Source organism: Echinops telfairi, unplaced genomic scaffold (genome assembly GCF_000313985.2).
Source record: "Echinops telfairi isolate 266 unplaced genomic scaffold, ASM31398v2 ScPeMD7_5;HRSCAF=22, whole genome shotgun sequence".
NCBI classification, from domain to species: domain Eukaryota; kingdom Metazoa; phylum Chordata; class Mammalia; order Afrosoricida; family Tenrecidae; genus Echinops; species Echinops telfairi.
In genome coordinates this window covers 10,020,404-10,043,981 of record NW_022103901.1, presented here as the reverse complement: position 1 = coordinate 10,043,981, position 23,578 = coordinate 10,020,404, and the positions used below count along the sequence as shown (strand labels likewise).

The 23,578-nt window shown below is 46.7% G+C and overlaps 1 protein-coding gene across 3 annotated transcripts; it reads left to right on the top strand.

The window, feature by feature from the left end:
• The first annotated feature begins 927 nt into the window (after positions 1 to 927).
• Positions 928 to 9,958, top strand: ZNF3 (zinc finger protein 3). Of its 3 annotated transcripts, none has more exons than XM_045283737.1 (6): positions 928 to 1,011; positions 2,105 to 2,222; positions 5,033 to 5,170; positions 6,495 to 6,586; positions 6,857 to 6,983; positions 8,880 to 9,958. In XM_045283737.1, the coding sequence occupies exons 3-6, from the start codon at positions 5,116 to 5,118 to the stop codon at positions 9,944 to 9,946; spliced, it is 1,341 nt and encodes a 446-aa protein (XP_045139672.1). In that variant the 5' UTR covers positions 928 to 1,011; positions 2,105 to 2,222; positions 5,033 to 5,115; the 3' UTR covers positions 9,947 to 9,958. The 3 variants fall into 3 exon arrangements, with proteins under 3 accessions (XP_045139672.1, XP_045139680.1, XP_045139675.1); XM_045283740.1 differs by lacking the exon at positions 928 to 1,011 and adding an exon at positions 1,691 to 1,728; XM_045283745.1 differs by lacking the exon at positions 5,033 to 5,170.
• The last annotated feature ends 13,620 nt before the right edge of the window (positions 9,959 to 23,578 follow it).

The window sequence follows — 23,578 nt, the reverse complement described above, 5'->3', positions numbered from 1 at the left end:
TTATTCATTCTGTATGCTGAGTAAATAAAGAAGGTGGATGATATAAAGAAAAATACAGCACCAAGATTGGTGGAAGGCTTATTACCTTTTGATATCCAGATGACACAACCTTGCTTGCTGAAAATGAGAAATACCTGAATCCCTTATGATAATCAAGGTTTGCAGTCTTCAGTATGGATTGCAACTCAATGCAAAGAAAACCAATAATCCTCATGCCTGGACCATCGTGGTCAATGGAGAAAGGATGGACGCTGTCAAAGGATTGCCCCTTCCTTGGCTATACAACGGATGCTCTGGAAGCAGTAGTCAAGGGATCAAACGACACAGTGCACTAGGTAAGTGTGCTGCGCAAGAGCTCTTGAAAGGGTTGAAAAATCAAGGACGTCACCGTGAGGACGAACGTGTTCTTGACCCAAGCCATGGTATTTTCAGTCGTCTCACGTGCATGTAAGAGTTGGACACGGCATAAGGAGCACGGAGGATGAGCGGATGCACTGGCATGATGGGCCTGGGGAAGAGTGCTGAAAACGCCATGGACTGCCAAAAGAACAAACCAGTCTGTCTTGGATGCAGAGCCGCCAGGACAGCGAAACGTTGTCTCCCCTGCTTTGGACGTGGCGCCAGGAGAGACCAGTCCCTGGAGAAAGACAATGAAAAGGAGGACGCCCCTCGACAAGATGGTTTGACACGATGGCGCCAACAGTGGGCTCAAACCATCAGTGCGGATATTGCAGGGCCGTCGTACATCGGCTCATAAGGAGTCGGGACCCACTCAACGCCCACCAAGCCTGCGGCCCCGAAGTCACCAAACCACCGAGAGGCGAAGTCCTCCTACTGTCCTAGAGTGATCGAGTGGGTGTGGCGAAACGAGGGGGGGGCGAGGGCCGACCCGGATGGGAAAGGGCGAGCACTTCCGTTCTTTGTTCTGTCCCGAGTGTGTGGGTTTGGGTCCGGGTCCAGCGGGGCCTGGTTCGCGCCCGGCCCCCCCACTTGTCCCGTCCCGCCCCCAGGGTGAGTCTGGCCGCCCCCGGGGCTCGCGGTGAGACAGAGGCTGTGGTCGCCGGGGGAGGGGGATGTCCGTGTCGCGGGGTCCCCGGGCTCTCCACACAGGCTGCGGGCAGGCGCCTCTGCGGCCGCACTCCCCGGTGTCAGAAGTTGTGCCCCACCGGCGATCTCCATCCCCGCCCCACCGCGGACCCCGAGCGGGGAGGGCAGGTGGTCGTGGTCGCGGGGCTCCGGTTCTGGTGTTTTGCACAAACTGCTCATCTCGAACCATTTAAAAGTTCCACGTTCCGGGAGAGCCGTCATTCGTTTTCAAAAACCATCTGGTGCCAGCGACCCTCACTTTACAGTAGTTCATGGAAGCGCTTTTATTGGACGGCCACTTGCCCGGCAGGGCAGCACAGGTCCGTTTGCACTGATGTCTGAGGATCAGGAAGTCAGCCGCCCTCTAACGTGTGCACGTCCAACGAGCTCTGGGAAGGAGTACAAACTCGGTGTCTAGACACGGTGGCTCGCAGGAACCGGTGAATCGGGAACCAACTAAAACAAGTCCCTTAAGGGTGGGGATACGGCCGTCTCTGGCTCCCCGCCGCCATGGGATTAGAATCCTTTCTCCATGTTTTGAGGGGCACACGCATGTCGACGGTAGGATGAGCAGGAAAGTGAACTTGGACTCGAGGGGACTTTTTAGGGGACCTTGTCTTCAAGAAGAGAGGACCCTGGAGGGTGAGCATTATTGTGTCCTCACGTTCATCCGACGATAGGATGAGCGGTCATGTGAAAGAAGAGTCTATCGGGGAAGGCTCCAGGGAACCGATTCTCAGTTTCCTGTCCAAAGCTCTCTCTAGTGACTGAGAGTGGGGCAATGATGCTGGGCAAGGCGAGAGAATCTAACAAGTCAGCTGGCTGAGCTTCGTCTTTGGGGTGGCAGTGTGACCTGGAGAACCTTCCGGTCTCTTCTCTGCAGGTGTAATGCAAATACCAGTTGTGGTGGTCCTGGTGTTTATTAGCGTGTGCCAATTTATTTATTTTACTATCTAGGTTAGAAAGGAAATTTACACGAATATTTTCAATGCCTCTTTTTCTATTTTAAACCATACAGCTTTGGTGTCAACAAATGTCAGAATTCCCAGAAACGTGCAACCGAGGCTGCCGGATTCCCCATTATCGCTGCTTTGCCCTCAAGGACTGAACCCCCAAAGAAGGAAAGACTCCAGCAGGTAAAGCTGCCCATGGCCTTCTGTGCTGCCAGGCTGCCTCCTTCCCTGTCTCTGGGAGCAGCTCCAGGGGGTGAGGCTGGCTGCCAAGCAGGAGAGGGGCCCTGCCTTGGCCTGGCGCTGTCAGGGTGCAGTGGCCATTTCCTCTAACATGAGGAATGCTGACGAGTGATCCCGACACCTGGGATTTGTTCTCCACAATAGTTATCCCAGCTGTGAGGAGGGAGTGTGCCCCTTTGTCTCCGGAGGTCGGAGCCTCGGACTTTTCCAGTCTACAGAAAGTTTGGCCTGAGAGCTTGCTGCTCAGTAGTCCTGGAAATTATAATACCCAAACCCACCCCCATTGCCATCGAGTCAATTCTGACTCACTGAGACCTTGCAGAAATGACAAAGGGTGATGAGTGGGTGGGGGGGGGGAAATGTTGGCCAGGGCGTAGTGGAAGGGACCCAGCAAGGAGATGATGGTGAAGAGAGGACACGTCAGCTGGATCACCAAGGGGCCTGGCTCATGCCTGACTCAGCACCTTCCTGCTGTGTAGTGCTGCGGTTGTGGAGCTCTACACCCTCTTGGTGCCCACAGAATGGAGTTCTCTGAACTCTCGTTCACTGGTGCAGATGGATTCAGACAGCGCCCTTCCCGTTTTGGTGCCTTCAAAACAAAACTCACTGCCATCAATTCAATCCCACTCGCAGCAGCCATATAGGACAGAGTCGAACTGTGCCTTTTGGCTTCCAAAACATTAAGCCTTCTCTTTCTCCTGGTGTGGCTGGTAGGTTTGAACTGCTTACCTTGTGGTTAGCCGTTCAGTATATATTCCAGTACACCACCAGGGCTTCAACTTGTTCCAATTCTTGGAACACAGTTGACACTAGACTAATATGTATAATATGACCAAACACATGCACAGATAAAGAGAAGAAGATGGACAAAACCCAGGTGTGTCCTGCCGTCCCCGTCCTCCCCCCACCGTGCTCTTGTCAAGTATAAGGATACTGGTGGATGCTAGACCTCTTCTAGACAATAGTGATTCTTTCTGTAGCATTTAAGTGTGAAGTGGAAACTTCTACTTGGGATGCAAACCTTGTCGTCTAGGTACTAATGTTACAATTACTCCATTAGAGACACAGACAGCTGGCCTCTTTCAAGAATCTTCTGTTCTAAGAAAAATATTGATTTCTGCTTCAGGGACTTATATTCTGATCCAAGGGCATGTATTGCAAGAGAAGGGAGGTTAGAAGGGGACCAGGATTGGCCTCTTAGATCCTGGTGGCTCTGTACACCGACTCTGTCTAATGAGACTACCTCCAAGGCCACAACAAGGCCGGGGCTCCTCAACATCCCCCCTTTGACGGAGATGGATCGGGAAATTGTCTTAGAAAGAAAGGGTGGCAGGAGGAATTTATTTTATGAGCTCCACCCATTCTCGGTGAGACAGGTGTTGCTTCCCAAAGGTTACTAAAGTGAGAGATGGCTCTGATCCTTCTTCCTTTAAGGATAACACCTTGTTGTTATTGTTAGGGGTCTTTGGGCTGCCTCTGACTCGTATCAGCTTTGTGTGTAACAGAACAAAACATTGTCCGGGCCTCAGCGCTTCTGAGCCCATTGTCTGAGCCATGTTGTCGATCCGTCCCATGAAAGAGCGCTTTCTTCTCCACGGACCTTCCGCGTACTAAGCATAATGTCCTTCCGTCATCGGTCCTTTGTGATGACTTGTCTAAAGGAACCAAGACAAAGCCTTGCCAGGCTCCCGTCTCCAGCTCGTTCTGGCCGTACTTCTTCCAAGGCAGGTAGGCTCTTCTGAAGCCCACGATGTGTTCCGCATGCTTGGACCACACCTCAGGTCCAGTCAGTCAGCTCTCCAGGCTTCCCTCTTCCTTGTCCAGCTTTCGGGGGCATCTGAGACCATTGAAAACGCCCAGGCTTGGGCCATATGCCCCATAGTCTTCAACGCGATCTCTTTGCTCTTTTAACACTCTAACGAGGTCCTGTACAGCACATTTTCCCAGTGCAATCCATTATTTGATTTCTTTCCATAGGCCCTTGGTTGTAGATCCTAGCAGGATGAGATCCTGGGGGATGTTTTTTGAAAGACCTGCATCATTATGCCTTAAGGGTTGCTAGGCGACGGAGCCGACTTGAGGGCCGAGCTGTGTGTCCCGCTGGTTGGGCTGGTTGCAGAGGTTTTCTGTCGGCATGAGGACAATTTCTGAACTCCGCATGACAGCTAGAAAATTGGCACACTAAAATGTCTATTAGCCAGAAACCTCGTAGAGTACAGTTTTCTATCAAGGCTATTGCTTGTGAGGTAGGGTGTTTTGTTGGTTTTTTCCCTTTCCTGTTTTATGATTGGTTGGCTTTGTCCATTGCCCCAAATATGCTTAAACATTGACTTGCTATGTGCATGTTTTTTGCATTCTCGATGAGCACTGTTTACAATTTTACCCTCCTCCCTTTAGATACACCCTTTTCAGTTTCAGGTGTTGCTTAGTATTTCTTCCTGCTCATGTTGTTATTTAGCTTTGGGGCTCCTCGTGTTTGGCTGCTGAGAACACCCTTCAAAGTGTGCCTAGAGCCGCAAGTGGGTGTTGTTACAAGCAACAGGAGGCTGTTGGTGTTCCTGGGGCTTGCCTCATTCCCAGGAGTAGCTGATGTGTTCACAAGGGTCTCTGAGGCCCAGCGGCACGTTGCCTCTTCCTCTTCTTGCACACTGACTGAAATGCTAGCGCCCCTCTCTCTATACTCAGAGGTTGCGTTTGCTTTGGTTTTTGTTGTTGTTGTTGTTGTTAATATCTTTGAACTTTTGCTTCTGCAGTGCTTCCTCATTCTCATTCGAAACCTGCCTCCTGCTGAGTCTGCACACAGGAAACCAACGTGCCGGCCCTTCTCGCCCCACCCATGGAAGCTCAGGCTGCTCCTGTATCTCAGGAACCTCAGACCCTGCTTCAGAGTGGTGAGGAAGAGGGGCCTCCTTCGTTCTTTGGATTCGTTCGTTGATTCAACTGTCTTACTCACCAGACACTAGGTGTGCTGCGCTTAGGCTCCACTCCTCGTGGCGCTGTGTCCAACAAAACAATCCTGCCCTGTCGCGCGCCTTCCTCACGAGCAGTGCCTTTCTGATTGGCTGTGTTGGCGCCGCCTGTCACAGATGCTGTCTCGTTCATCTTGTTGGAGATCTCCCTCTTTTTGGCTGAGCCTTCACTCTGCCAAGCATGGTGCCCTTCACCTGGCGCAGGCCCTTCTGAAGAACGTGTCCGTCGAGTCTGCCTATTCGCTTCTTAGGAGCCTTCTGGCTGTGCTTCTCCCAAGACGTGTGCTTGTCCTGGCAGCCCGTGGCGTATTCAGTATTCTTCCCCAGCCCCATAATTCAAGTGCATCAATTCTGTTCGCTTCCTTACTCATTGTCCAACTTCTGCGTGCCTATGAAGCAACGAGGTTCCGTGTCTTGTGCTAGGTGCACTTTCGTACTCGGAGCACCAGATAAACTACAGGTGTGGGGATCCTAGGATGTTTTCTTTAAGTCTTAAATCAAGACATGCTCTTCGGGAACTTGACTTTAGAGGAGTCCCTTGGGGATCATAGCTCACAGACGGAGGATCCGATGGATAGAAGCCTCTAAAGCAATTCTGTTTTGCTTTCATAGACTGCTGACCTTAGCGTCTGTTTCTGCCTTAAGGGGTATTGTTCCTGTTTATCAGGAAAAAGCAGAATCTATTAACTCTAGGGGTTTGGTGTCTAAGATACCCTGCTGGGGGACAAATACATAAATTTCAGAATTATAGAAAAGATGTCTGATCTAGCACACGAATGGGACACATTCATACTTATAGATTTGGTGTCGGGGTGGGGCCAGAGAAGACCTATGTGTGTTGGCTGTGGTCGGACTTGGAACCTTGCTAGCTTTCCTCTGACCTAAGAGCTCGAGTTCAGTGATGTGGAAGAACACGTGGGACAGGCTAGCCAGTGTCTGCCCACGCTTGGGAAACTGGGCGAATCACAGCGTGTGGCACGTTGCACTACGGGAAGCATGACTGGAGAGAAAGGAAGGGACCTGGCACAGAGAAGCCAGGAACGATTAGCCCTTTGGATGCTTTTCAGGCAGGATAAACCTCTGTCGTAGTCAACTTTAATAGCCACAGAGGAAGGGGACGTGGGCCGTAGAAGGGAGCGGGTCCTAGATTGTTCCAGGATGCCTTGAGGATGTTGTGGATCTGAAAGTCCATGGGTCAGGAGGCCAGAAAATGGACTCACTCACGGGCCCTTTTATTGTCCATCAGCTCTTCCTTCTCCCAAAGTCCCAGCCTTTTCTGACAAGGACGGCTTCGGGAATGAGATGTTGGCGGCTGCACTCCTAAAGACCAAGTCCCAGGTGAGTTACGGCTCCCTCCGTCCCTTTTGGTAGAAGTCTTTTGTGCAGTAACATCTATTCAGTGCCATAAGCCATGACCCCCTCTTGCAGGACTGAGCGCACTTGCCTGTGAACTAATGGGGCTTTAGAGTGTCTTGGGCCCTGTCGATCTCCATTGTCACCTCCCCCTACTTTTCTAATACCCATTATTCGTTCCTGTCCCAAATTATGTTTTGCTATTGCCAGTTGTGCCCTTCACTCAGAAATTACATGAAGAACTTGTTGTTTCAGGACTTGGTGACATTTGAGGATGTGGCTGTGTACTTCATCCGGAAAGAGTGGAAGCGTTTGGAACCTGCTCAGAGAGACCTCTACAGGGATGTGATGCTGGAGAATTACGGAAACGTGTTCTCGCTGGGTAAGGAGTACCGCTTTCTCCCCAAGACTCCCTTGGTATTACTTTGTTGTCTTCTTTTTTTATTAGTCGCTATGTAGTTGAAAATGTTCAACTAAGAGTGGACCAGTCTAAGAACATTCTAACCACAAAAGCACAAACTCACCTTTGTAGAATACGTTGTAGTTTATCAAGAGCCCACCTATGAGAGTAAGTCAAAGAGCATTGCTGCAAAGTCATAGAAACAGTTACTAAACAATAAGAAGATCCCACTGTGAAGCTGTTCTTCTACATGCCCTCCATCTCGGTCTGCGTACGTCTCACTAAAGGTGCTGTTTCCAGCTTTTCAGCCTTCCCTGAAGAACTGTGCTCTTCTTCCACACTCACATCATACTCCTTTACAGTGTTCTTTTGAGTTTTGGGAACAGCCCCATCCCCATCCCCGCTCAAGGGGGGGTGTGGGGGGTGGAGGTCCAAATCAGGACTGTAATGTGGATGGGATATGTTTTCTTCATGAAATTCTCATAGGACAGACCTGTTACCCTTGAGGAATGTGCAAGGGCATTGTCCTGAGGGGAAAAGCACCGTGGCACACGTCTCCTGGCCTGTGTCCCACCAGCGCAGTTGTCCATGCCCTACGACTTCTTCAGCATAAGCAGTTGTCCTGTGCCCTTTGCAGAAATCCTTCACACCACCTCTTGGACATTACACACACACACAAAGGCAAGCAAGCGAATTACCATAATCTAGGGAGCTGACCTTTTAGAATTTAACTAGCTCAGTAGGTCCCATCAGAAGCCTCTGCTTTGATTGACCCCTTAAACATTTAAAAAAAAATCTTTTGAAGACACGCTAGGGAGTCCAAGACAAGTGTATTGCTGAGAGAATGTGCGACCACCCCTGATCCCAGAGCGTGTTGAAAGCATGTTTGTCTGGAAGAAGCCTGTGCGTGAGTGCACTGGCAACATAGTAGCAGTGCTTTTCTATGTCCCCCGTTCCTATTGTCATTGATCCCTCACAGTAGCAGCAATTGAGGTGACCAGTAGTATCTTCTTTTTATAGATAGAGGAGAGGACTGAGGTCTTACCTGATACTAGATACGTAGTCATAGAGCTGCTAAGTGGCACAACTTTGTGCTTTTAACTCCAAATCTTGGCCCTTTTCCCCCTATTGTTCCCAGCACTTAGAAAGTAGTCCTGAGACTTCTCCAAAGGATTAGCATCATGGGACCCCTGGACCTGTGAGGTGCTACTCTGCTCAGATAAGCGTTCTGGGGCTTCACCTCCTACTGCTCTGTTGAGTCCCAGGATCTCATGCAGCCTCTGCTCCTGTAGGTATTCTGCCATGTTTAAGGAGGCCTACTACAGCAGCTTCTTAACCTGTGGGACGTGGACTATTCATTCTCTGTATCTCACTCCACTTCTAGTGAGAGCATCAGAGGTCCTCCTACCCCCGTGCGTGGTCTCCCCACACAGTACCTTTCTCTTCTCCACAGACACTGGGTCTGGCATGGAGCTCTGGGACTGCTCATGATGAGCAGTATAAATTCCCTGTCTCTTGTCTTTCTCCCGCCTGGGGTTCCCATTTCTGACTCCTGACATGCTCTCAGCTGGAATGGGAAGAAGAGCCGAAGGTCCTAGCTCTGAAGGGAACTGAGAACGGAGGTCCTGAAAGGTGCCTCTTCCAGTGAGGGAGAAACTGCTATTTCTGATGCTTGTTGCCCTGTATTTACTTTTAAAATATTGATAGCAAAAAACTACCTAGAACTTTTGCCTGACATTTCTTTTAGAGACCCAAGTTACCACAAAAACTGCATTAAAAATGTGCTGGAAAACTCGGTTTATACACGACTATACATACACGTATGCTCTTTCTTCTCTAAGGAACAGTGACATTTGCATTTTTTTCCTTTTATACTAGATGGAGAGAACAGAAGTGAGAATGATCAAGAAATGTCTAAAGATACAGGATCCCACGGGGTTCTATTGGGAAGACTCCAAAAGGACATTTCTCAGGGTCTTAAGTTTGAAGAAGCCTGTGGACACGAAGTCAGTCTAAAGCGGCAGCTGGAGAACTCCTCTGGAGAAAGATTGCCTAGGAAGATAAAAGACTTTAATCAAGTTACAGCGGAGGCGAAGCTAACCCCCATGGGCAAGAGATGTGAGAAATATGATTTGGGGGATAGCTGCCCTGTGAGTACCAACCTTACTTCACATCAGAGACTTCCGATGGGAGACCGACCCCACAAGTGTGATGAGTGTAGCAAAAGCTTTAATCGAACTTCAGACCTTATTCAGCATCAGAGAATCCACACTGGGGAAAAACCCTATGAATGTAATGAGTGCGGGAAGGCCTTCAGCCAGAGCTCACACCTTATCCAGCACCAGCGAATTCACACTGGGGAGAAACCTTATGAATGTAACGATTGTGGGAAGACTTTTAGTTGCAGCTCTGCTCTTATTCTGCATCGGCGAATTCACACTGGGGAGAAACCTTATGAATGCAGTGAATGTGGGAAAACCTTCAGCTGGAGCTCCACCCTTACTCATCATCAGCGGATCCACACTGGAGAGAAGCCCTATGCTTGTAATGAATGTGGGAAGGCCTTCAGCAGGAGCTCCACTCTTATTCATCATCAGCGGATCCACACTGGAGAGAAGCCCTATGAATGTAATGAATGTGGGAAGGCCTTCAGCCAGAGCTCACACCTGTATCAGCACCAGAGGATCCACACTGGAGAGAAACCCTACGAATGTATGGAATGTGGAGGGAAGTTTACCTATAGTTCAGGCCTTATTCAGCATCAACGAATCCACACCGGGGAGAATCCCTATGAATGTAATGAATGTGGGAAAGCCTTTAGGTATAGTTCAGCTCTTGTTCGCCATCAGAGAATTCACACTGGAGAGAAGCCCTTGAATGTAATGGGTATGAGCAAAAGTTCTCTCAGAGTTACTGCTGAATTAAACATCCAAGAGTCTGCATGAAAGACCACCACACACCAGTTTTCCTCACGCCTGAATCTAAAAAGCACCTGCCTTACTATCAACACAGTTTAGGATATGTCCCCTCCAACTTAAACCTTTCACTTAGTTAGTTGTTAGGTTCCGCTGAGCCCATTCTGACCCATAATGACCCTACGTGTAACAGAAAAAACAACCGCCCAGTCCTGCGCCATCCTCACAATTGTTCTCATGTTTGAGCCCATTGCTTCAGCCCCTGTGTCAATCCATCTCATCCGGGCCTTCCTCTTTATCGTTGCCCTCTGCTTTACCAACCTTGATAACCTCCAGGGACCTGTCTCTCCAGATCACACGTCCAAAGTATGTGAGATGAAGGCTGGCCATCCTGGCTTCCAACCAAGGGGCATTCTGGCTTTACTTCTTCCAGGACAGATTGGTTCGTTCTCTCGGTAGTCTGTGGAACTTAAAATGTTCTTTGCCAGCACCATAATGCAAGTGCATTGATTCTTGGGCCTTCCGTACTCAGTGTCCAACTCTCACATGCATATGAGGTGATCGGAAATACCATGGCTCAGGTCAGGTGGAACTTAGCAATTGGAATTATTATCCAACAGGGATCAGCCATCTAGTGAGTGTCTCCAGAATGATCCCAGCCTCATGAAAACGTGTAAGGCAAGCAGCAGTGTTAAGTGCTGGCAATAGGGAGGCTCCAAAACTAGTCACCCGCTTGGTCAGGGAGTTTGCACTAGCCCATTCTTTTCACACCAGAGGAGCCTTTTCCGCCACGGTGGGCATGGAAGCCCAGTAGGAACAAGAAGTCCAAGGGTTCCACAGTTAGCGGCATAGGTGGTGGTGGGATGAGTGTTCTGAGTATTTTAGGGGAAATGGAAGCTCTATTTTAGAGCCACAGTTCCTGTTCTAGCATTAAGCTTTTATAGGAAATACATTGTTTTCATAAATTATGAAAATTTGGTTCTGACATGTATATTTTACTGAGAGGGAGGGGAAAGACCCTAAGAGAGGTTTCCTATGATGTCTGTGTCCTTTAGGATTCATGAAACAGCTTGACCAAGTTTCTAACATCAGTCATAGCAGTATTGCCAACTAATGAGTCTAATCCGAGGATAGCGTATCAAAAAACCTTTAGCATTGATAGCTGTTTCACTTTCCTCTTCCTCCCTTTATTTTTTTCTTCCCCGGTTCTCCGATGAAAGTGATTTAATCCAAACCCTTAGTTTCTAAGGATGCTTTTAAGGCACTTTATAGCCTTGCCCTCTGTCACCTGTTACATCTGGCCCCAGACCTCTCCTGACTCTACTTTTGACTCCTTAACGTCCAAGGATTAATACAAATAGGAAGGTCCCAGAGAAGGGAGACTGCTGAGCCTGGCAGTGGTGCTCTCTGCGGGCTTAGAACTGTGTTTTCTTGACCGAAGGGATGATCTTTCCCGCTATTTCCCAGCCCTGCTCATCCTGTAGTATAAATGAAGTGCACTATTAAACAGAATAGTTTTTCAGAAGAAGGATTGAGTGTGTGTTTGTGTAGGGCCCAAATCTGTTCATTTACAGCAGAGAACTGACCATACGTGGAATCTTTTGAAATTAACCTTTGCTTTTATGGATGAGCACTTTTGACAGATGTGGCCTCCTGTAGATAGTACCACAGACTATCTACAGTCACGCTGTTAAATGACTTCCTCAGACCAGAGTTCACAGTTTAGAGGTACAGTCTTCTCTCACAAGACACCACTTCAGGCACCAACCACAAGTCCAAGGGGTCCTAGAGCTCCCTTGCATTGGATGATTACTTCCAAACGCAGGCCTTTCCATGGCTCCCTCGGGTTCAATAGTTTGCCGGAATAACAGTTCAGGCAGCCACTGTGTGTATTACTGCAGTTCTGTTATAGCGAAAGGGTAAGAGGTCCTAGATGGCAGTTTCCATGCCCTCTCCCAGTTGTGCCAGGGTTCATCAACTTCTCAGGACATGAATGTACAGAAACGCTTGTCAGAAAATCTCACCAAGTTAGGGTTTCCAAAATTTATTCGAACACTTGTAATGAGCACAATGGACTCATTGGCCTCGTAATTGAACTTGGTCTCCTTTCCCTGGAAGTCTGGCTACTAAGGTATGGTGGCTCTTGTCAGCGCTGAACAGTTTACACTTAAAAGTGAAAACAGTTTTATCGAGAGAACCGCTGGCTGGCAGCACATTGGAATGACAGGTCACGAAGTGTTTGAATGTTTTGAAGGAGGTGAGCCTTCTACACACAAAAAGGGAGACAGGAGTAATGAGCACAATCATGTGGTTACAAGACAGTGTTTGGTTCCCACTGAGCAACCCTGCGCACAACAAACACCGCCTGGTCCTGCTCCATCCTCACAATTGTCATGTCTGAGCCCATTGTCGCACCACTTGTCAACCCATCTGCCTGAGGGTCTTCCTCTTTTTCGCTGCTTCTCTGCCAACCATGATGTCCTTTCCCAGAGACTGGTCTAATATTTTATAGGACAGGGTAGAACTACCCACTTTAAGGAAGTAGCCTCAAATTCCACAGTATGGCTGGTGGTTTCAAACTGCTGACCCTGTGATTAGCAGCCCAATGTGTAGCCCACTCAGCCACCAGGGCCGCTGTGATTTGAAAGCGGCTCAATGGCAGTGAGTTTGGGTTTGCTTTTTGGTCTGTTAACATGTCCACAGTGCGGGAGACGTCTCGCCACTGCGCTTCTATGGAACGTCCTGGCTGTACTTCCAGGACAGATTTGTTCTTTTGGCAGTGCATCACATTCCTCCATTCTCTGGTCTTCCTTATTCAATGTCCAACTTATTATCACAAGCAAGATAATAGCAGGTTAAAATTTTGTGACGTTTGCAAATAGAGCAAACACACACTTCCCAAAGTTCTCCTAGCAAGCGATTTTCTGAAACAGACTTCCTGGGGCATACAGTGTAAGCACTGATGAGCTCAAAATCATCCTGGCAAACATTCCTTCATAAGCCACATCCTTTGCCTTCTTTGGTTGCTGAGTTTGGTTAAGTTACTATAAGCTGCTTGTCACCAGGCTGTAAGCCACAGTTGCTTAAGAGGTTTTAGGACAAGCTGATGTTGAATTTTTGAAATGGAGCTTAGCGTCAGAGCTAGTTTGGTTTTAATCATGCCAAGCCCATGGTGGCTCATTAAACTATAGAGTTATTTTGATCACTACTCGGTACTTTCTTCTGTAGAGACTGGTTGGAACTTTAGATGGCTGCTCATCAAGGCTTTAAGACCCCAGACACTACTTACTACCCGTTCCAGTCCAGTTAGAGGGATGGTCATTAGCGGCAGCTGGGTACCCCCTCCCAGCTTGGGTTCTTCTCTGTGTCAAAGCCCAGGCACTCCACTTCCATGATCCTTTGGTTAGCTGTATGTGGAGGATGGCTATGTTGAGAGGAACAGCTTAGCATGAAGAAAGGGTTAAGTCAGGATGTAAAATCTGTTTTCTCTAAAGGGATAGCTTCTGAAACATGCATAACCACATCAGGAATTTAGTAGTTTGTTGATAGGCATTTCATAATTTGATTAGTATTAATGATACTATTAGGGCAATTGAACTTATTTGCAGTATCCAATGTAACCAAGAACCAGTACCATTAGATAGCCAGATAAAAACAAGGGAGCCTGGCAGCGGGCATCCTGAATGGAGCCGGATGGCCCTCTGGCAGATCTGATGTCTCACTCCCCTGAAGAGTCTTCCAAGTAGCTATGGTGCACATTTCTTGTGCTAGAAGGAAATCCAGGGTGACGTTACCCAGTACAACTTTAGGGAGGGATTCCAAAACCTCTACTGAGCTTCTAGTCCATGAGCAATGTCTCTGGCTATGTAGCAGATAAGTCGTGACTAGATCTCTCGGCTTCCAGGATCAACCAGTAAAAAGGGCTCAGAGGCACATTCCCCAGTCTCCAGGCCCCTGTCAAAGGGCTTTCAGTAGAATCTCTGAGTCTCCTCTTGTATTCAAATAAACTTGCAAATCACTGGTTGAGTGTGCTTTCACCATGGGGTGAATATTGAAAGAACCCCTAGGAGGCCTGTCGTGCCTTGGCTCACCATATTTCCTTCATCCAGGTAGTGCAGGGCCCAAGGACACAGTTCATTACTTGGGGGACCCTGGTGGTGTTGTGGGGTAGGTGTTGGGCTACTAGCCACAAGGTTGCTGGTTCAGACACACCTGCTGGTCTATGGGGGGAAAGACGAGTCTGGCTGCTCCTGCAAAGATGGCTAGTCTAGCTCAGCAAATGGATTTTGGACTCCCACTGCCCTCTATAGCCTTTTGCAAATTGGGTATTCAGATCAGGTTATTTCTGATAAAATTGGGGAGCAAATGCTTCTATTATGTGCTCAAGCCAATGTTCTGTTGAAAAATTGTTATAAATCAATACCTCCCACCCTAAGATAGTCACAGAGTTTAGTACAAGGGGGAGCGTGAGCCAAGGTCATTCCTTTGGGTTACTTGATAAAATTCTCCATGTTGGAGCAGATAGCTAATTCGGCAAACCCGATCACTTCTGCATGTTGCAAAGCAAGGTCTCAAGTATTGCATGGCCTGGTCAGGTTATATTAAAACACGATGCTAACGATCTGGGAGATGCCATTGTAGTGTACTCTTGTGGCTCTTTTAAAGGTGATGAGGTTAGCAATCGTATTAGATATAAAACTATAATTCAATATGGCGGACATGCATAGATCTCTGAGTTTTGAAGTGGGATGGCAGATCCAACATTCAATCAAATTACCAGTGCTAGTTACTGACTGGCCTAATTGAACTTTAAAAGTATGAATAGGAATTACTGAAAGTAGTGCAATAAAACAAGGGAAAACTGCTAAATAAATAAAACAAATAACAGCTCCTTCAGTCACCTGCATGAGAAAAATGAAATGTTACCAGGGGATATCATAAATAAGGGAGACTTGCAGGTGTAGTGGGTTACAAGTCGGCCTGCTGACCTTCAGGTCACCAGTTTGAAACCACCAGCTGCTTCACAAGAGAAGAGGCTTTCTGCTCCCGTAAAAATCGATAGCCTACTCTGTCCTAGTGGCGCGGTTACGAGTCGAAGTGCTAACCTAAGGTCAGAAGTTAGAAACCACCAGTCGCTCCTCAGGTTTCTATTCCCAGAAACAATTATGGTCTCGGAAACCCACAGGGGCAGTTGGTCCTACAGGGTTTCCCTGAGCCGGAATCGATCCCACGGCAGAGTCGCTATGAGGTGGAATGGACTCGATCACACTGAGTGAGAATGGCCAACGTGTGTAATAAGGCAGTTAACATAAACATAGTTACAGTTATTAAGTAAACTCCAAAGATTTCATTGATCGCACTGCATAAAATTCACCAGGAAATAGACCGCAGTGATGGAGTACTGCCAGTCACATAAGAACAGCCACAATGACAAAGCAAATTCTAAAGAATTCAGCAGGATGCAGGAAGTCTTGATCCATGAGTTTGGGATTAGCTGTCCACCTTCGATGTCATCTTCTGGCCATGAGGGCATCTCAAAATGATTTTCAGTTCTCCAGAAGCTTGCCTTGATTTCCTTTAGTTGAGACAAATGTATCCCAGTCTTGATTCCCCGTAATTTAGCAGTTCATGGAAAGGATTAGATTATGCCAGCTGTGTTAGTCCAGGTAGACTAGAGAAACAAATTCATAGACACTTATAGGTGTATAAGAAAGAGCTTTATATACAAGAGCAATTGAATATTGAGAAAACAGCCTAGTCCAGATCAAGTCCATAAGTCCTGTATTAGCCCATATATCCAATACCAATCTACAAAGTCCTCTTAAGACTCACAAAACACATGCAATGATGCCGAGTGCAGAATGATCACAGGCCAGTGGGGGGGAAGGCTTGTGGATCCAGTGGTGTTGTGACCCTCTTAGTACTGGCAGGGGTCTCCACATGGCTTCTCCAGCTCAGGGCACTTGTGTAGTTCCATGTGTCTTTTCAGCTGCAATGTTTCCCAGGGAGTGAGCAAAGAGAGAGTGTGTCTCCGCCTCCAAGGAAGAAGACAGGAGTTCCAGAATCCTCAGAAGGCCATACCCACACAGAAGCCTCATTGGCTATGATCTGATTGACAGCCTAGATTCCACCCCTTCACTCAGAATCCTCAAATTGACGCCAGATTATTTAACGAACACGCCAGTGAAACTCTAAGAAATCTTTTTATTAGTGTCTTTTCTAAGTAGACGTCATCTCCTAATACAATATTAGGTAACCTCTGATGCTCTGATTTTTATCACCAAAACCTTCCTTAAACTTGTGAATAGATATTCTTTGGAATGTTGGCTTGAAGACTGGCAATATTTTAGTAAATCTGGACAATATGAGTCAGTGTGAGCAGCAAAATAAAGGGAAGGGCATGGGCCTCCCATTACTTATCCCAGGAGGGGCCAACTGGAGGTTACCTTAAATTCAAAAGGACTAGACAAAGAAATGTAGTTCAAGGTAAATCAAGAGACTCGCAGTTTAGCCCATTGGGTTTACATTACACCCTTCATCCTTTACACGAGATCCGATGATTGTGGTTGTGGGAAGTGCACCCTGGGAAATGGGAAGGATTTGGCCTGAGTCTCAGATAGCTTCTCTGGTCGAGTCCGGATGCCTATTGCTGCAAAGGATGTTTTTGGTGCTCCCAAGGAGGGGTAGTTTCAAGAAAGTTCTGCACTACAAAGGTCGCCGCTGCACGACAGCTCGGGAAAGACCGACTCCATGTGGAGAATCCAAAAAGCAATACTAATATATTTGTAGCCATTTGGAGATGAGAGTTGAATAAACTATAATTGCCAATCAGGCATAGCTCCAGAAGGCAGTGTCCTTTCCCAGCAGGCCCTGCAGATGTTTTCGTAGGGTTATGGCAATAGCCGAAGAAGCGATGGGAGTGATGTTCTCAGCAGCTCCAGAAAATTCCCCCTACCATACTGCAATCACTTCATTCCACCCCGGTGGGGCCCTCATGGCAGACCCGAATGAGGAATATGCAATGGTCTGGGGTTGATCCTGCCCATAATGGAGGAAAAGGATCATGGAAACATCCTGCCCCTTCCCACATTTCAGTGCCCTCCGTTTCTGTGAGTTGTTGATGTTTTATAAGTTGCTCTGGAGTGGATGCATACGAGTCAAGACGGGCAGTAAGTGGTGGAGGGAAAAGAAGTGGGGTGACTTCCTTGATTTTAGAAGCTGCTTGTTCAGTTGTTTGAGCAGCAAGGACAAAGGACCTTCCTGCCAATCTCTTCATCTTGGGGGACCCCCTTCAGCAGGTGAGCTTGTAGTTTTATAACAGCGATGTTAGAAGGGAGCAGTAAATTGTCTCCAAGGTCCACTCCCCAAATTCTATTTTTTAACGATAGTTCCAGAAGAGGCTAGAAATCCTCTCTGTGTCCATAACATACGAAAATGATAGTGCAATTCCATAACAAGACCAGGAATCTGTAAACATCTCCACAGACTTTCCAGGGCAACCCTACAGGCTCTAGAATGAGCCCAGTCAGTTCTGTTGGTTGGGCTGCAGTGACTGGCTTTGGGGAGAGCCTGATGGTCAAGGACTTCAGGAGAAGTTGAAACAGCATACCCCGCTTGATAGGGTTTGTCAGCTTAGGCGTCTCATAGGAGTCTCTCTCTCTCTCTCGTTTAATCAGAGTTGAAGTCCTGTCAAGAGACCAATAGTCGTTGAGTGAAATCTAAACAGTTATGAAAAGACCACGCATCTTTGTCAAAATAGAAGCGTTGTTGGATTCAATCCGACCACAGAATGGAGTTGACCATTGGAAGCAGGTTGGAGGGCTTCTTAAGAAGTAAGTCTTCTGTTAGACAGATGTTGAGTGAAAACCGAATTAAGTAAAGTGGTTCCAGTGTGTGGCACAATCACCCACACGGTATCAGCCACCGTTTCTAGTAATTTGGTAAACATACGCTAAGCCCTGGAGGGTATCCTTGAGTCTTGGGGCTGAGCTGCAGCCTGGACTAGCCCGCAAATCTCTCTTGCTCACTGTGCCCCCCCCCCCCATGAACTTGCATTAAAAGATCTAAAGCATTTGAGGAGAACTCATGTACAAATGGAGAGAACTCTGGAAAACCAAGGGAGTGTGTCTCTTAAAGCTTAGTTCTTGTCCCGAATCTGGCTCCCAGGCTTTCAAATATTCTTTGAAAGGTTACATGATCCGAGAAAAGTTGGGGTGGGCACCATCACAAAGGTCTAAAAACCCTCATATTTGTTTCTTCGTTTTATGGGAGAAGCAGAAGTAGCTCCTTTTTGTAGAGGGTCAAGAAGAGGTGCCTTTTGAAGAAATGAAGTACTCTAAACTGATGAGAGACGGCTGGGCCCATTGGAGGTCTCCTTAGGTTCTACTTGTCCTCTGCTGGTGTTTTAACAAGATGACACTCCTCAAGGCAAGTCTACAGGGGCAGGACAGACCCGTGAGTCATCAACGTCTTCCAGCAGTGTGGACTGGGAGACCTGAAGGGCTGCAATCTGCATGCAAAACCTGAGCGGAATATGTGGGACATTCAGTAAAGCTAAGTCCATTGTTGGCTTTTGCAGGTGAAAGCAAACAGATGTGGACTCTCGGGAGGCTTGGGAGTACTGGAAAAGATCCACGACAGAAAGAATAAGCTGTGTGTTTGGAGAGAGATTAGAAAATAATAATGGGGATTCAGAATTACAGGGAATCCGAGACTGATGGTGTGGTTGATTGTCCACAGACCTCTAGCCCCTGTGATGTGGTTTCTGACCGGGGAGGACAGGAGTGGCTGGTGCGAGGAACAATGAATGGTTTTTGAAAGAAAATCTTGTTTTACTGGGTTAAGTCATTTCGTAGCTTCTCATTTGAGACGCTACAGGGAGATTTTTGTGAATGGTTTGGAGAAATCTACTTGGATCAACTCATTGATTCTTGAGAGAAGACTCATTTTAAATCACATAGGTGACTTTGCGCTTGGAGAGGAGGGTCTCTGGGCACCAAGGACGAGGCTGAGCGGAGTCTGAAAGAGGTGGAACCAGAACTCCAGGCAGCGAATATTTCCCGATTAACTAGCTCAACGCCTGTTTGTTTGAGTGTCAGGAGGTTTCAATAAAAGAATGTTTTCCCCTTTTCATTCATTTGCAAATAACAATCCCCTGTAGATAGAAGATCTCGTCCTAATAAGTTAACTGGGGTACAAGGGCAGGTCCTCAAAACAATCTAAAGCAGGAGAGGCTGCAAGTATCTCACCCTCACCCACAAGTTTGAGATGTCTGTACTCTGGGGCAGAGATTGTGTAAACAAGTGGGGTTAATAGTAGATAAGGTCAATTGAAAGGATGCAGTTCTGCACGTGCATGGTTATTTCTCCTTGCAGGTCAAGTTGCCACCACAGGAAAAGTCCCTATTTTATCCCCATAAACCCCCTCATTCTCAATCAGGATCATTGCGAGGAACATCTTGTTTTGTAGTCTTTTTTTTTTTTTTAAGTTTAGAATGATCTTTCCCCAACATCTGTTTGTTTGTTTGTTTGGTTTTTAATGGCAAGAACCAGTCTGAGGCCCTTACAATACTTAGGGTTTCTCCTCTGTTTAAGAGAGGGTAACTTATTGCAGGGACATGAGTTTATTGGCCTTTAAGGCTTGTTTGGTCTCTAAGATTTGAGAAAGTTGATGAGCCAGGCTCATTAGTTTAACAATAGGAGTGGTTTAAAATCTTGCTTGTTGTTTCCCCTGAAGGCTCAAATTTTGGGCCTGCGGCCACCCAGATAAAAACACAGGGTTAAAAGCTCGGGAAGCATTCAGGGCTAATGGATTTGGTCTGGAATATTTAGAACGTTGTTGAAACACTCTGGTTGGGTAATCGAAAGCATTCTAATCTTTATTTTGGGAACAAGAATGAATTTTAGTACAATCTATTACTGGGGGCAAAACCTTAGTGATTTTAAAGCAAGTTTTTACCTACTGCTTGAGCGTCTTCAGGCAGTGTGGCAGCCTTTTCTTCCAGGCCAAAGTGAAATGATTTTTAGGATCTTTCCATTCAGCATGTTCTAATCATAATTGGGCTACTCCAGGGCCTGTGGATCATATGGACTAACTGGTATAACCCTGGAAGCCCAGATTGGTAAGTGTCAATAAGAATTTTAAAATGTTCAGCAATCTTTAAGGATCCTCACAGCATCTTGGGAAGTGCTCCACAATATTTCATAATTCTGTGTGAGTTCAAGGAATACAAATTTCCCAGTGTCACAAGAAGACTCTCTAGAACACGAGGACTTTGTTTGGAAAGGTGTCTCCAGAGCAAATGTGCATTTGTTCACAGGTTCTCCAGGGAAACAAGTAGGCCATGATGTAGTTCAGGCAAAGCAACAGACGAATTAGAGGGGTATGAAAAGTTAATTAAGTTAGCAGAAATGATACCCCTATAACTTATAGGGGTATCATTTCTGCTAAATTAATGACACTATCAATAGAACTACCTGATGCCCCAGGGGGATGATTGATTATGTTCTCTAACATAAAATGTCAAGGACGTCTCCCAGAGGAACCAGAGGCATATATAAACCATAAATATATGAATGGATTTGGGGCTTGCACTTAATTCTAGCCCCAATCTAAGAACAATTCTCCCCCCTCCCCTGGTATTCTCTGCTTTTATTTTATTATTATTTTAAAAAATAATTTTATTGGGGGCTCGTACAACTCTTATCACAATCCATATAGCCATTGTGTCAAGCACATTTGTACATTTGTTGCCATCATCATTTTCAAACCATTTTCTTTCTACTTGAGCCCTTGGTATCAGCTCATTTTCCTCCCTCCCTCCCCCCTACTCCCTTTCTCATGAACCCATGATAATTTATAAATTATTATTTTGTCATGTCTTACACTGACCGATGTCTCCCTTCACCCACTTTTGTGTTGTCTGACTTCCTGGGATGGGGTTATATGTAGATAATTGTGATCAGTTCCCCCTTTCTCTCCACACCTTCCCCTTTCCCTCCTGGTATTGCTACTCTCATTATTTGTCCTGAGAGGTTTATCTGTCCAGGATTCCCTGTGTTTCCAGCTCTTATCTGTACCCATGTACATGCTCTGGTCTAGCCAGATTTGTAAGATAGAATTGGGGTCATGATGGTGGTGCAGGGGTGTGTGTGGGGGGTGGGGTGCAGATGGTGCAGAGGACAGTTTCGTGTTTCATTGGTGCTATACTGGACTCTCATTGGCTTGTCTCATCCTTGTGACCCTTCTGTGAGGGGATGTCCAATTGTCCACAGATGGGCTTTGGGTCTCCACTCCACAATCCCCCTCATTCACACTGATATGATTTTTTGTTCTGGGCCTTTGATGCCTGATACTTGATCTCATTGACACCTCATGATCACACAGGCTGGTGTGCTTCTTCCATGTGGACTTTGTAGCTTCTCAGCTAGATGGCCGTTTGTTTATCTTCAACCCTTTAAAACCCTAGATGCTATATCTTTTGATAGCCAGGCACCATCAGCTTTCTTCACATTTGCTTATGCACCCATTTTGGCCGTTTGTTTATCTTCAACCCTTTAAAACCCTAGATGCTATATCTTTTGATAGCCAGGCACCATCAGCTTTCTTCACATTTGCTTATGCACCCATTTTGTCCTCAGTGATCCTGTTGGGAAGGTGAGCATCTCAGAATGCCAGATTAATCAGAACAGAGTGTTCTTGCATCAAGGGAGTAGAGGCCCAATGTCCGTCTGCTACTTTAATACTTAACATGTAAATATATGTACATAGGTCAATTTCCCTATCACTATATAAAAATATATTTACATACCCTATATACTTGAATATAAGCCGACCCAAATATCAGCTGAGGCACCTAATTTTACCACAAAAACGGCATTAAAAATATGCTGAAAAATTCGGCTTATATATGAGTATATACGGTATGTACATGTCTGTATTTATACCTCTATAAATGCCCATGTGCCTCCTAGAAGAACAGTTAATTCTTACAACATGGACCTGCTTGGTACCTGCCCTCGTGGAGAGATTACTGATGATATGAGTGCTAAGCACAGTGTGGTGGATATAAGCACAGTGTGGTGGATACAGTAAATGGAACCTGGCTACCAGAAGGAATAGGATCTGGAGTCTTAAAGGCTTGTCTTCAAACAAGCAGCCATCTAAGTGAGGCGTCAACTAAGTCCACATGGACAAAGCTGGCAGCTGACTGCCGTCAGGGAGGTAACTTGACAATCATTTATCATTAGCTGCAAGCAGTGTCCTAAGTCTAACATATATTTGGGGGGGACGACTTGGGAGAAATCTTTGTTTCCCACAATGAAGCCCAGGGGGAAGGAAGTGAGAATGGCAAGTTCAGTTAGCAGGCCCCAGTGCTTAGCCCAGTGTGGATCTTAGGGGAACGAGCAGCCTCTGCCAGGGCTCTGCACTGCTCAAGACAACACAGAAGTAGGAATTCAATGCGCGGTGCTTACTGAACACTTAGGATGTGCCAGGCCCAGGGCTAGGCTTAGGAATCCAATTATAAATAAGATGTATGTCTGTAAAGACTCAATGTGAAGAAGACCAAAATCCTCACAACTGGATTGATAGGTAGCATCACGATAAATGGAGAAGTGGTTGAAGTTGTCAAGGATTTTATCTGCCTTGGATCCACAACCGATGCTCATGGCAGCAGCAGCTAAGAGCTCAAAAGATGCACTGCATTAGGTACATTTGCTGCACATGGCCTCTTTAGTGTAGCCAAGGGCAAGGGTGTTACTTTGAGGACTAAGGTGCACCTGACCCAAGCCATGGCATTTTAAATTGCCTACTATGCCGGTGACACGTGGGCATTGAATAAGGAAGAATGAAGAATTGATGCACCTGAATTATGATGTTGGCAAAGAATATTAAATATACCATGATTGCCAGAAGAACGAACAAATCTGTGTCGGAAACAGTCAAGCCAGAATGCTCCTTAGAAGTGAGGATGGGAAAAAAAGAAGTGAGGATAGTGAAACTTGGTTTATGTACTTGGGACATGGCATCGGAGAGACCGGTCGTGATTGGTAGAGGGTCAGTGAACAAGAGGAAGACCCTCAGCGAGGCGAGTTGGCAAGCGTGGCTGAAACAGCGGGCTCACACACAGACAAGCATGGAGGAGCTGGTGTGGGGTCAGGCGGACTTTTGTTCTGTTGCAGAGGTTGCTCTAAGCTGGAACCACTCACTGGCCCCCAACAAGGTGCTGCTGGAACGGTCCTTTTAATTAACGACCCCCTTAGATTTATTTGGTTTGTCCATGAAAGCTGTATCCCGCCTAAACTGCTCCCAGGAGGGCATAGAGAGTGAAAATGTGCAGTCATAGGAGGAAGGAATCGAAGTCTTTGGGTTACCAGGGGACCCAAATGGTCAAACACCATTTTCAGGTAGATAAAAACAGAGAAACCTTGTACGAGGTCAAGACACTATGGGCAGAAGGGGTTTGGGGAAAGGTGGTGTTTTTTTTATGCTTTATGGAGATTTATTTGTATTAGTCATGTTTAAATCTTATTCCGTGATCATCCATCCAGCTGTCTTTCAGTAGGGAGTTGGATGGCTGCACGGTTGTGATCATCACAAATTCTCCAGTTCTCCAAACTTTCTTGGAAAGGAGGCTTTTAAGGTAATCATATTATATATTTT